This window comes from Phyllostomus discolor, chromosome 7 (genome assembly GCF_004126475.2).
Source record: "Phyllostomus discolor isolate MPI-MPIP mPhyDis1 chromosome 7, mPhyDis1.pri.v3, whole genome shotgun sequence".
In the NCBI taxonomy this organism is placed as follows: Eukaryota; Metazoa; Chordata; class Mammalia; order Chiroptera; family Phyllostomidae; genus Phyllostomus; species Phyllostomus discolor.
In genome coordinates, this window is record NC_040909.2 from 36,535,905 (window position 1) to 36,549,676 (window position 13,772).

General features: G+C 38.7%; 1 protein-coding gene across 3 annotated transcripts in view; it reads left to right on the forward strand.

Moving 5' to 3' along the window:
- The first annotated feature begins 2,255 nt into the window (after positions 1–2,255).
- SLC25A36 (solute carrier family 25 member 36) overlaps positions 2,256–13,772 on the forward strand; it is a 30,418-nt gene continuing 18,901 nt past the window's right edge. The window contains exons 1-2 of one of the 3 annotated variants that reach the window (XM_028518013.2): positions 2,256–2,562; positions 11,272–11,436. In XM_028518013.2, coding sequence (XP_028373814.1) covers positions 2,522–2,562; positions 11,272–11,436 — 206 coding nt within the window. In that variant the 5' untranslated portion in view covers positions 2,256–2,521. The remainder of the gene's footprint in view (positions 2,563–11,271; positions 11,437–13,772) is intronic. The other 2 variants (XR_003684997.2, XR_003684998.2) reach the window with 2 other exon arrangements.

A 13,772-nucleotide genomic window follows, 5' to 3' on the forward strand; every position in this document is an offset into this window, starting at 1 on the left:
CTTATGACTCAGCCATTCCACTCTCAGGTATATTCAAGAGAATTGAAAACATATGTCTGAGCTAAAACTTGTACATAAATGTTCATGGCATCATTACTCATAACCCAATAATGGAAATAATCCAAATGGAAATAATCCAAATGGCCATCACTTGAGAATGGATAAACAAAATGTGACATATCTATCTATACAATGGAAAATGATTCAGTCATAAAAGGTAATGAACTACCAACAGACTCTTCAACATGAATGAACATTGAAAACATTATGCTTAGTTTTAAACAAAGCCAGACACAAAAGGCCATGCATCTTATGATTCCATTTACATGAAAAGTCCAGATTATGCAAATTCAGAGCAATAGAAAGTAGATTAGTGGTTGTCAGGGGGTGGTGGAGAGAATGGGAGTGACTGCTAACAAGTGTGGGGTTTCTTATTTGGTGAGAAAGATGTTCTGGAACTAAGATGTGGTGATGGTTGTACAACCATGAGAATCTAGTAAAACCCACTAAATCGTACAATTTAAATAGGTGAGTTGTATGGCATGTGAATGATACCTCAAATAAAGCTGCTACAAAAAGAAAGGAATACTCACTAAATGTTAATGTAATGGTTTTGGGCAAGTATGACTGGGGTGCCAAGTTTTATTTTTACTTTTCTGGTTTTTTTCAAATTTCCCCCCTCTAAGGGGCAGCTATTACTTCACCAACTAAAGCCCCAGAATCAGATAGACTCTGCTAGATTCAAATCCAAGCTCCTTCTGGATGACCTGGATAATACTGGGCAAGTCACTTAATTACTTTACACTTGAGTCTCCTCATGAAAAACTTGGGGGAATACTATCACATACCTCACAGGGTAGTTGTGAGAGTTTAATCAGAGAATGCTATAAAGTGCTTAGATCAGAGCCTAGCACATCAGTAAGTGCTCAAGAAATATCAGCTGCCATTTTTGTTATTAAGAATGCAAGGTGGCAAACTACTATTAATTATTCTATGTAGGCCTTATATAACAATCCTGTAGGTACTTTACATATTTTGACATAGTTAGTCCTTACAGATACCTTATGAGGTGGGTACTCTCATGCCTCTTTTACAGATCAACATTTACTGTGGAGTGGATGAACACTTGCCAGTGGCTTGTAGTCTATATATTTTGCAGGAATTTAAGAGAAGTAAAGATAATATATAACTGAGGCAATCAGGGAGGACTTCATGAAAGGAATGGCCTAGGAAGGAAAGGAATGTGAGCCCTGGGTCATCACACATAAGTAGGAAAGGATGGTTAGGACCTTGCAGGTAGAATGGGTTACCAAAGAGGTGAAAGATATTAACATTTGTTCAGTGTGGGTAATGAGTACAGATTATGTGTTATATTAGTCTGTACTGTTCTGCACCTTTGAAACAATTACTAATTAACTTTTAAATATTTAATCATCATGTTTTGGAGTAATAAAACATTTCTTTCCTTTAATCTTTGATCTTCTTGTGTGTGTGTGTGTGTGTGTGTGTGAAACATTTGCTGATTAGAAGAATGAGTAAATGTCTTTATTCTTTCTAAATAAACCTTAGTGTTTTATTTTCCTGTTTTAGTTAGTAGGCTTGGAGATTTTTTCCCCACACAGATCTACCCCACCCCTTGTCACACTTGCATAATATTCACAATAGGAATGTTTCATGATTTACTTTCCCTATTGATGCTAATTTTCCACTATTGGAAGCATTGTTTGTAAACACTGTACTGTTCTTTGTGATTTTGCACGAGCATCCTAGTACAAGCCTTTTCATGCACTGTTACTTCTTGATAAAGAAGCAGAAATGTGGGTCGTAAGTCCCATTTTTAAAAAGTGAATTAAAAAGTGGTCAATGGGAAATCTCAATTTTGTTGAAAACCAGTTTAGCTCTAAAAAATATCTTTAAAAAAAAAAAAATAAATCAGAGACTTGGCAGGCTCGTGCCCTCACTCTGCTGGCATACCAGGAACCCAGGCAGTTTTCTCCCGTAGTCGGGGTGGGAGCGTGGTGCACTGGATCTGGTGCGCCAAAGAGGGCGCAAAAGCAGCGGAGTGCTGTGAGGGCGGTTTAGGTTGGAGGGCACAAAGACCCACTACCCTCACAGCAAGCGTTCTGGCCCCGCCTACTGGCCCCTTTCATTGAAAAAAAAAAAAAAAAAACCCTCTTGGCGATCACGTGAAACGGGCATGCCAGAATCGTGACGTCAAGCGGCGCGAACCAATGGGAGCTTCTGTTTATATCGCGGAGGGAGCAAGGGGACGGCCCCCGACTTATTCACGCCCCGTACCGGGCCGCCCTCCCGTCACCTCCGCGCGGCTCTCCGGGTCAGGTCGCGAACGCTCTGCTCGCGCGGGAGGCGGCGCGGCTCCACGCTGCTGGGAGGGCCGCGCCGGTCACTTTCTGCAGCCTCCTCTCCGCCAGCTTCCTTCGCCTACCTTGGGTTGCTGTGCGGCTCTAGTCCCGGGCCGAAGCCGCCTGCCTCAGCGCCCGGAGGACATGCGGGAGAGAGAATGAGCCAGAGGGACACGCTGGTGCATCTGTTTGCCGGAGGGTACGGTCCAGACGGGGAGTGTGGACTGAGACCCCGGGGGCTGAGCGTAGGCTGAGGGCCGTGGCCTGAGATAAGGGCGACAGTGGGGAGGGGGGCTCTGGTCCGCAGGATGCGGGGATGCGGCCCTGGCAGAGAGGGATGGGAGAATGAAGCCGAGGAAAGACGTGAGGTTTTAGGCCTGCGGAGGTGGAGCGAGACTGGGGCCTGATCCTTGGGCCTGAGGAGCGGCAGGCGGGGCTGGAGTCAACGCGGGTACCTGGAGCCAAGGCTCACCCAGGCCTCGAGCGGATTCCTAGCCGGTGTCCGGGATGCAGGCCCACGGGTGTAGTGTAGTTGAAGGCCTCACGTAGGCTACTTGGAGGAGGGTAAGGGGAGAACCGGCTGCGAATTGCGAGGCCGAGGACAAAATGGGCGCTGGGGCCGCCGCCTCCTTCCCTTCTCTCCGTGCGGGCTACGGGGTCTCCTACAGTCGCTGGGGCTCCATCGCCTACTCTAGCATCCGATTTCTGGGCCCTGCTCTGCCGGGGTGAGTCCTGGCCCCAGATAGGTTTTGGTATTGTCTCTCCCGCGGTAACTGTAGGGTTCTAGCTCTTGGAAAATTTCCTTCGCGAGCTTTTCCAGGTTATGAGGTGCGTTGCAAAGTGGCAGTGCTTTTGAGGTCAGATCCTGTTCATTGAAGCACACTCTGCTGCACCAATTGCTTTTCCTTTGCTTGAAAGAGAAAAGTATGGGGGTAGGGAGAGGTTAAAAGCTTTGACGGTATTGCGTATAAAGGATTAGGACTGAACCGTAGTCGTAGATTGCCAGTCTGAGTGGTACAGGTATTTTATTGAGCCAGTTGAGGCTCCTTTTTAGGTTTGTTACAAATTATTTGGAGAATCGTCACAGTTTTAAGTTTAAGAGTTATCTGTAGGATCATAAAGTTATCAAAAATGGCTGTGGTGAATTATGCTGAGGCATAATTTCTTTTTTGCCTATATGACCATATAAAGTCGCATCCCCTTAAGCTATAGTTTGTTTTTAAATCGACCTTTTTAAAGAGTATTACGGTAATACATACACAGTTCTATTCACAACGTCTTGATTTCAGTTAGATATATGGACTCTGTTGCCAACGATGGCGTTACTTTATTTGGGTTGTTGGCACGTTCATTCAACAAACATTTGCTGCACACCACTGTTCTGACATTAAAAATATTCCTTTTAATCCCCGATACCCAGTTTAGGCAAAGTTTGCTTTCCACATTGCTGACTCATTTACCAATAATCTTAGCAAATTAAATCATTAAGAAAAAAACTCCATAGTGGGTTTTTTTTAGCCATATAGATGTTGTTGTAAAGATGCCTTGTTATGCAAATAATTGGATTCCCTCTTGTAATTACACCGCTAGCAAATGCCTTAAAGTTAGGAGAGACTGCACTACTCTGGCCACTATTTTCAGTGAAAAATGAATAAACCCTTTGATTTTAATTGCTTCATCTGTAAAGTGGGAAGTTGTACTATGTGATTTCTAAGGCCTTTTTCTAGGTTCTATAACAATTCTATTACTCTGAATTTGAGAGCTATACATCAAGTTTTCTTCATAGTAGGGCACATTTATTTGAAATGTTTGCTCAATTGCATTAATTTCCCAGGTTGGATAGGATCATCAACTTTGTTGTAATTCATACAGGTAAAGGCCCTTCTGGTTAGCCTTTTCTTTAAAGACAGGAGTGGAGGGGTTGAGGCTGTGCAGGTTCTTTAGAATATTGAACAGAGAGACTGGTATGTAGGGTCGGACACAAGGTAGGTACTCAGCCTGGTAAGTTCCCTTCCTTTGCATTTTGACTTGATTTTACATTTATAAGTGGTTGCATAAGTTGCTCAATATAAAACTTGGCTTATCTGTTTTAGAAAAACATTAGAACTAGGAAGGATGGTAAAAACCCAGTTTAATCCCCTCTGAAATAAGGAAAAAATACTGAGGTGTGAAAATTCGACTTACCCAAGGTCAAACAGTGTTTCATACATGCAAATGAGAAGTAAATAATCTCAAGGGGGGGGGGGGAATTAGGACAACTGTAATAGCATAATCAATAAAATTTAATTTTTAAAAATAAATCTCTAAAGATTCTTCCAGCTCTATATTATATAAAATCAATGCTGTAGAATGTTCTAGAAGTCTTTATGCTAAGCATCATGGGAATGCAAATCAGGTTGTGTCAGTGACATTGTTCTTAATTGAAGATGTCTAATTTTTCTGTATCTTACAGTGGCTTAGTCAGTTTTAGGATGTTCATCATAGAAAGCTAGATGTCATTATTTCTTTTATCCTGATAGAATCAAGTAAATGAGTTAGGAAATTTCATTTTTACTTTAATAATAATTAGAGAAAAGGAGAGAGGTTTTTTCGTTTGTTTGTGTTTTAAAGCTGTTTACCTGGGCAAACACAGCTATTTGGATTAAATTATGAAACAGTATATTTTAACAGAACTAAGTAACCATTCACAGTGTTAATTTTAGGTTAAAAATTGTTTGAATGTGGAGCCTTTGCATTGTTTTCCTGAGAATTATAACAGTATTTATTCAAGTATGTGTTCATCAGGACCTCAGAGAGATTTCTGATCTCCCTGTATTATTAAATCAGGAACATTTGAAACAGACCGGCGCTGGACCTCTGGTCTGGTGACATCCTCACATGCATAACTCGTGCTTTCTTTAAGACACCCTTTGGCCCCATTATGTTTTGCCAGAGTTAATATTCAGAGTTTGTAAGATCCTTGGTTACATTAATGAGTTACAGAGCCAACCCAGCAGCCTAGTCTGCAAAAGGATGTCAGTAAGGTTTAGTTTTAGTTGTACTTTCAATAACACTATGTTTGCATATGGATATATAAAAATTTGAAATACATTTCTAAATTCTTTAATAGAACTACCCATTGTCTAGTGCTGTGTGAGCAGCACACGTCCACCAAGACACAGTTTGCTTTTTTCTCTTCTGTTTGACAGAGAGAATGTGTCAAATGGGAGGGCTGAACCTTCAGTAGTTAAGTGGGTGTTTTCCTTTGTAGCTCCTAGGAAGTGTAGCTCCTATTAAGTGGGAGCTTAATACGTGTGTAATGAGTAATGTCTTAGATTATCTAAGAAACTTTGTTACAGAATTAATTAATCCATTTATTCATTAAGAAACTCCCACTTGAGTGTCAGGTATTGATTCTGCATAAATTTATTACATTCTTTAACCTGCTTCCTTGTAAAATCAGGGCAGAAATAAAATACTTAAAAGTATAATTAATGTGGTTTATTTCTACTTTATGTTTTTTATTAGCCTATTTTCCTAATTTTTACACCTTTTCTTATTCCTCTTTTCCTTGTTAAAATGTGTTCTTTTATTCTTGCTGATAGATTACAAGACAAGGGGAAGTTGCCTTCTCATGTTCTCGAAGCTATGTTTCTGTAACTGTGTTAGTGTAGTTACAGCCGCGTGGGTCATGGACCCCCAGAAATTCCAAAGACCCTTTCAGTTGTCTCAGGTTAAAGGTTTTTTCTTCTTAACAATACTACTCCCTCTAATTTACATTAACTAGAAAAGACAGAATGGTTCAGTTATACTGCAGGGTATTATTAACATTGTTCAGTGTTTGTGAGTAGCTTATTCTAACTCAACATGTTTTCCTATTCCTTCCAAAATAGAACATAGATAGCTGAAGTATTGTATACATAGGAGAAAGCATATGCGTGTGTACGTGCGCGTGCGCACGCACACACGCATATAGATAGATAGATAGATAGATATAGCTATTGTCATAAGAATATTAAGACATTTGCTTTTTCACTGTTGGCATTTGTACTAATGGTTCAAAAGCAGTGATGGGTAAGACTGGTGGTGCCTTACCATGAACCAAGGCACTGCCATCAAATTGTACTGGTACTTGTTGACACTTGCAGTTTAAAGCACCAATTTTACTTACAAATTTCTCAAAGCAGAAATACTAATTTTATGAGTTTTACTAAAATTTTCAAAAGTTAACATCTTTCTGTGTAACACAATGGGGAATATGAATAAAGTACTCCTACATACCAAAGTAGTTCTGTGGTGGTTTCCTTTCAGGCTGAACTAGCCTCTGTTTTTATGAGAACGGTTCTTACTTGAAAGAACAATTGATAGAATGACTATTCAGACTTGACTATTTGGCATACATTTTTCTCAAAAAATAAAGGAAGTGGGCCAGTTGGTTCAAGGAAAACCACTGATAACATTTTTGCCATATGATAAAATACAAGTTTTCAAGGAAAAAGTATGGTTTTTGAAATCTTGGATTCACAGGAAGTATAACTTTTATATTGTAATAAAGCATCAACTTCAGTACTTATTTTATATGCATACATACATACACACACACACAGGCAAAACACACAGAAGTATTGTGGGCCCAGTCAGAATAGGTTTTGTCCATTTATAAATTACCTTGCCTATTAAAAACAAAGGTCCTGCTCCATACATTCTCAGAAGGTAAAAACCAAGGAAATGACAACTACAGTCTTAAAACCCCAGTTCTTCTCCATGACCCACCCTTTCCTGAGCAGAATCCTGGGGTGCCTTGGTTTCCTCCTCTGGTCAGGTTAGTAAAAACTTCTTTGAAGCCAGGGAAACTGAAGGTTCAGTGTTCCTCAGCTTGAGGCGGTCTCACTGATAAGGTTTTGTGTTTGTGCTCATGACCTAGGGATTGATGACTCTTGGCGGTAATGTGGCTGAAACTGATCTGCCGGCTATTCCTGCTTAGTGAACAATTTCTCTCTTCTGTCTCCTTCACCTCTCCCAAACTTCTTAAAATTTGGGTGGGGGAGAGCACTTAGAAGGGCCCCAGAGGTCTCTTCTTTCTTAAGACTTATTTGCACTGATTTGTGTTTTGCTTTGTTTTTTAACCAGTCTCTTGGTTACATAGTGTCTGGCTTCAAAAAAAAAAAAAAAAAGAAAATCCATTCTAAGCAGCTTTTAGCCATGTTTTACTCAAGGGATCATAGGTCCTTAAATAGTAGGACATCTGGCACACCGGGATTTTTAAACAGTTCTTTCTCTAAAATCAGTGCACAGTTGCATGAGTTCGCTAAGCAGACTTGGTCTTCCTGTATCTTTAAAATATATGACATCTGCCTATAAAACTTTAAAATGAACACTGACCCAAGTAGTTTCACTAAGAATATATAGTATCAGGTGCTGTAACCTGCATATATCAAAGGCATGGTGACAGTGAATAGTTTTATTAGATTATTAGCCTTAGAAACTGCCCCAACTAGGTTTTTGATACTACAGGATAATGAACTAGGCTCTTCTGTCAAACTTGGTTGTTCTCTTGTTAGAATTCTTTGCATTTAGAGCAGAGGAGTGAGCAACTTTTAACTATAACTTTTTAATAGTAAAGCATTCAACTTAGTCTTTTTAAAGTTAAAAAAATTTTCCCATCACTTCATCCCCCCATACCATCTTCTACCTCTACCCCACCCCACCACAGTCACCACACTGATACCTGTGCCCTTGAGTTTTTATCTCTTAAAAAACCAAGTCCGTATTAGTAACAAATTTATTAGTGATACCTGATACTAACTCATCAGTCACACCACTGGATTAGAGGGGCTCAGGACCGATTAGAATGCAAGAAATAAAAATGAAGGCTTGCTTTAAGGCAGTGGCAGTGGGAATAGTGAGGAGAAATATAAAAGGAAGTTTTGAATGTAGAACCAGTGAGACTTGAGGAGTTGGATATCAGAAAGCCTCTGCATCTCTTTGTCTCAGTTGTAGCTGATTGTTAGCCTTCAGTACCTCATACCTAGATAATTATAGGAGCTTCTTCACTTGCCATCTTAAAATTGTGTACAGATAAAGTGTACAATATGCCTCTTGTACATGCCCTGACCTGGAATCAAACCAGTGACCTTTCACTTTGCAGGACCATGCCCAACCAACTGAGCCACACTGGTCAGGGCATCTTTCTAATTTTGGGGGGGGGGGTATTTATTTATTTTTAGAGGGGAAGGGAGGGAGAATGAAGCAGAGTAACATCAGTTTGTTGCCTCTTGCATTGCCCCGGCAGGGGACCTGGCCCACAACCCAAGCATGTGCCCTAACTGGCAATCAGTCTGGTGACCTTTCAGGTCTTAGGCTGGGGCTCAGTCCACTAAGCCACACCAGCCAGGGCTATTGCTAATTTTTTAAAATGTAATATTGGCTATGCAAATTGATGTTCATGATCAATTTGCTTATAATAAAAAATATTTAAATCAGTGTTCATTGCTAAGGAACTTCCTTGTGGGGTGAGTGAATAAGACATAATTTTAAATGTCATGATTTTTATATAGAATATTTTAAAAAGTAATTTCTAGTTTTTTCCATTACTTGTTTTATTATTTGCTTGGCTTAAGAGAATAATTGTGCAGCCCATGTCTTACAAATTCATAAATGAGACAAGCAGTATATACATACAAAATATATTTTAGTTGTGAGGCTGTGAATGCATTGTCCTTGGCTGTCAGCTATTAGGTAACACATTGCTTTAATCTTGTACTGAATTGACCAGCCCATAAAAATACCTGTACCCATAAGCTATACAAGATGTGTAACAATGCAGAAAAATACACTTTTTCCTCTACCATTTTTGGTTAAATTGCATTTAATTAGTACAGTGTTTCAAATTTTATAGCAACTCAGTCGATTATGAAATGCAATTTGGTTGGTTTGTGACCAGCATGTTGGTATGGAAAATTATACAATAATTAATAATACGAGAATAAGCTCTGTGTTTTACGTATTTAAAACTGTAAGCCTACTTTTGCCCACCCCATATACTGTTTCCTTTCTCTTAAATTCTAGATATTTAATGATACAGTTTTCATTCATTCATTCAGCACATGAGTGTTTGTTATGTTGCAAGCATTATCAGAGGTTCTGGTTCATAGTAGTGTATAGAAGTTGATGCTTTCCTAATGCTTATATAGCATAGAGGGACACAAGAATAAGTATGTAAAATATTTAGTACACTAAGTGGCATTTGGTGTGATCAGAAAGGACATCACTGAAAAGTGGCAGCTGAGCAAAGATAAGGAGGTATGGTAGTAACCCATTCCCATATTCCAGACACAAATTTTACAGGTAGAGGGAACAGCAAGAACAAAGGTCCTGAGGCAGGACCATGTTTGATATATTAAGCTCAGGTACAATAGTTAAGTTTGGGGAGAGTCAAATGTTATACGTGGATTTTCAACTACAAGGTTGTTGGGAGGTTGGCACCTCTAACCCCCACATTGTACAAGGGTCACCCTTGTGAGGATTTTGGCCTTTATTCCGAATGACTGAGGATTTCTGGAAAGTTTTGAGCACAGGATTGACTGGTCTGACTTAAGTTTTTAATACAGTCTCTCTGGCTACTATATTAAAGATATATTAGAGGAGCTGGGGCAAGGGTAGAAGCAAGCAGGCACTAAATAAAAAGTGGGAAACCAAAGTCTTCCAAAACCAAAACCAAAGTGGAAGTAGTGAGAAGTGGATGAGATTCAGGATTTATTTCTAAGTTCTGAGTCAGACAGTTACACACGATACACATCATTTTTTCATGGGGTCCAATGAGTTACAGAAATGTGAACACGTTCTCCAGATAAAAACCCCTGCTGTTTTTTAAAAACACTGCTAAATTTTTGGTAAATTACAAATAGAAAAAATGTTTTAAGAAGTTTTTTTTAAGCTGCTCAAAAATATTTAAAAAACAACATTCCCCAGTTTCTCCCATATCTTCTTCCTAGTGGGACCTTCTGTAAGACTTAGCTATTCCCGTTGAAATTTCTTCAACTTTCTTTTCTGGTAGATGAGGATTTAGTTACAGAATCACCCTCCTTCTTTCCCTCTTCTTTTCCTCCTCTCAATATGTAGTTATTTACATCACAATTTTTTGTTAAATCAGTAGTTGATGCTTCCCTCATTGTGACAATATAAATATTGTTGGCAGCACTCCTAAGTTAATATAGTCAACTTCCTTTTGAATAACTTCATTTTTCCCCCCAGAGTTAATAATTGCCCCACATTTTTTAATGTTTGCTTAGTTAAGTGAGTGGTTATGTTAATACTTGAATATTTATTTTCATATGGTCAAATATATTTGTCTGTTAGACTTTTTTTGTTTCTCCCCCTGGAGATCTTTATTCCTCTGAACTCTGTCATGAAGATCCTATCTGGATTAGTTATTTTTCTAAGTTTTGACATTTCGCCGTCATCTTGGGACTCCATCCTCCCTCTCCTGGATTATTCTGTTCCTGCATTCATTCACCGCCCTGCCCCTTCATTCTCCCTCCCCCGCCCCCGTTTTACTGAAATATCATTGACACACAACACTGCATTAGTCTTAGGTGTACGACATAATAATTTGATATATTCCCTCTTTCAGTTTACCCCCTCGTGGAATACATCCTTTAATAGCCAAGTAAGAAAGACTGCAAGATAGGAAATTTCTTGAATATTTCTTTATCTTATTTGACTAATTCTTGAGGTAGAAATTAAGCTCAGTTCTTTCTAGCTACCAAAGGTACTTGTATACAGTCAAAAAATAAAACATTTGAAAAATTGTTTAGTCTCCTAAAATAAAAAATGTTACATTTTAGTACCTTGGCAAAGCTTTGACAGCCTGCATGTTTACTAACTTATAAATTTAGTGGATAAGTTTTGTTCCTTTCATGTTTTGTAGATGTGGTGGTACCGTGGGAGCTATTCTGACATGTCCACTGGAAGTTGTAAAAACACGGCTGCAGTCATCCTCTCTGACACTATACATCTCTGAAGTTCAGCTGAACACCATGGCTGGAGCCAGTGTCAACCGAGTAGTGTCTCCTGGACCTCTCCACTGCCTAAAGTGAGAGCACAGTGTTCATGAATTTGTTTAAGTCTATTTTCTATTCTGTCGTATTTTAAAAGGTGTTTTACAAGCTTAATAACAGATTACTCTCAATTATGTTCATTGAAAAACAATCCTCCCTAATGGAGAGGAACAGTTAGTTGAATATAAAATGTATTATTTCTAAATTGCATGTATTTGGAATATTTTTGTATTTATTCCGTGGGTTTATTATCTAAAACAATTATTATAAGTATTTTACTTTGAATTAAGTAAGTGTATCCAATTAATATCAGTCTGTGACTTTTATATAACCTAAACAATAATTGAGAGTTAAAGCAGACTTCAACTGATTTTAAAATGGGATGCAGTGTTTGATATTTCTTGATGCTTTAAAAATTTTGTTTTTACCTTTTATCATACTTCATTATGTTATAAATTGAATTTGAAATTTCAAAATTATTGAAATTAGATTTTGTGTGTTTAAATTTAAGTATCTAACTGAATGCCTTATGTGTCTGCCTTATCAGTTCACTTAGGACATAATCTGTTTGAACTTAGTTCGGCAGTGTTTATTTTGTAGTGGCAAATAAACTCATACTGTGTGTTTACCTTCTCCACTAAAAGATTTTATCAGTCTTTTTTTTTTTTAAACTTACCTAAGTACATGAAGAAGTGGAGTAAAATTGTTAAGAATTTTGGATTAAAATGTCATATATAAATACTTCTTTCAGATTAATAATAGAGTATTTTAACGTGATTTTGATGTTCATTAGAGCTGATTACCTCTCCTTAAAGTTCTCCCTTTGACCTTTGTGACAATACTATATATTTTTATTCTGTTTTTCAGCGATTCTGCTTTTTCTGAATTTCCTCAGTGGAACTACAGGACCCTTTGGCCTCTGCTTTAATTTCTCACTTTTTCAGGCCCTCTTAATATGAGTCAATTGCAAATGTGTATATATATATGGGGTTTGGGGTTTTTTTGTTTGTTTGTTTTTTGTTTTTAGATTTTACTTATTTATGTTTAGACAGAGGGGAAGGGTGGGAGAAAGACAAGGGGGAGGGAAACATCAATGTGTGGTTGCCCCTCAAGCGTGCCCCCCTACTGGGGACCTGGCCCGCAATCCAGGCATGTGCCCTGATGGAATTGAACCAATGATTCTTTGGTTCACAGGCTGGCACTCAATCCACTTAGCCATACCAGCAGGGCACATAATGTATATATTTTTAAAAGGACACTTAACTTTCCTTAATTTCTCAAGGGGACTTTATTTTCCCTTGAGAAATTAAGGAATTTCTCAAGGAGAAATGTGATACAGAAAGGGCTAACAAGTACTGAATCTTCAAAATGTGCTCTGTAATTTTTCATTCTTAACTCTGCTCTGTCTAATCTAATTTAACAAAACTGGTTCTATATCAGGACCTGTGTCAATTCTGGGTGCACAGTAAAAATGCAAACAGCCGAGCATTCTCTTACATTTATTGAATCAGAATACAGTCATATCTCGGCACTTGCTGGCTTCAGACCTTGTCAGACATGGAACTTCGCATTTTTTTTTAATTTTATTTATTTATTTTTAGAGAGAGGGGAAGGGAGGGGGAAAGAGAGGGAGAATAACATCCATGTGTGGTTGCCTTTCTTGAGCCCCCTACTGGGAATCTGTCCTGCAACCCAGGCATGTGCCCTGACTGGGGATTGAACCAGTGACCCTTTGGTTGGCAGACCAGCACTCAATCCACTGAGAGCCACACCAGCCAGAGCAGAACTCGTCACATTTGGACAAGAAATGTTTCAGCACTTGCTCAGGAATCATTGCGCTTGCTAGAACTTATATGAGTCACAACGCTGCCCTGCAAGAGAAAATGTCTCATGGGAAAAATCATTCAGTACTTGTTGGTTTCGGCACTTATCGCAAGTTCCAGAACAAGTTAATGACAAGAGTACCAAGTGGCCACTGTATTTTGAGACCCAATAAGAGAAATTTGCATTTTAAGCAAGTGCTTATGACTGTGAGCTAGGTACTCTTTAAGCTTTTTATATATTAACTTAGTTATTCCTCATAGTAACTCCCAAAAAGGAGTACTGTTTACTGCTGATGAAAATAAGGATAAGAGAAAAGATATTAATTATTTTATGTTGACACAGCTTGTCAGTTAACCAGAATTGGGCTTCATATTGAGAAGTCTGGCCCCATAACTCAAATCCTTAATTAGCCATTATGCTTAATGGCCCTTCAAGAAATCATTCTTACACATCTAGATTGAGAGCCACTGGCCCAGTTTGTTAACTCTAAATTAAACTATCTACTGTACCACAGTCTCTGTTTCTCATCTCCAAAACTTAAATAATA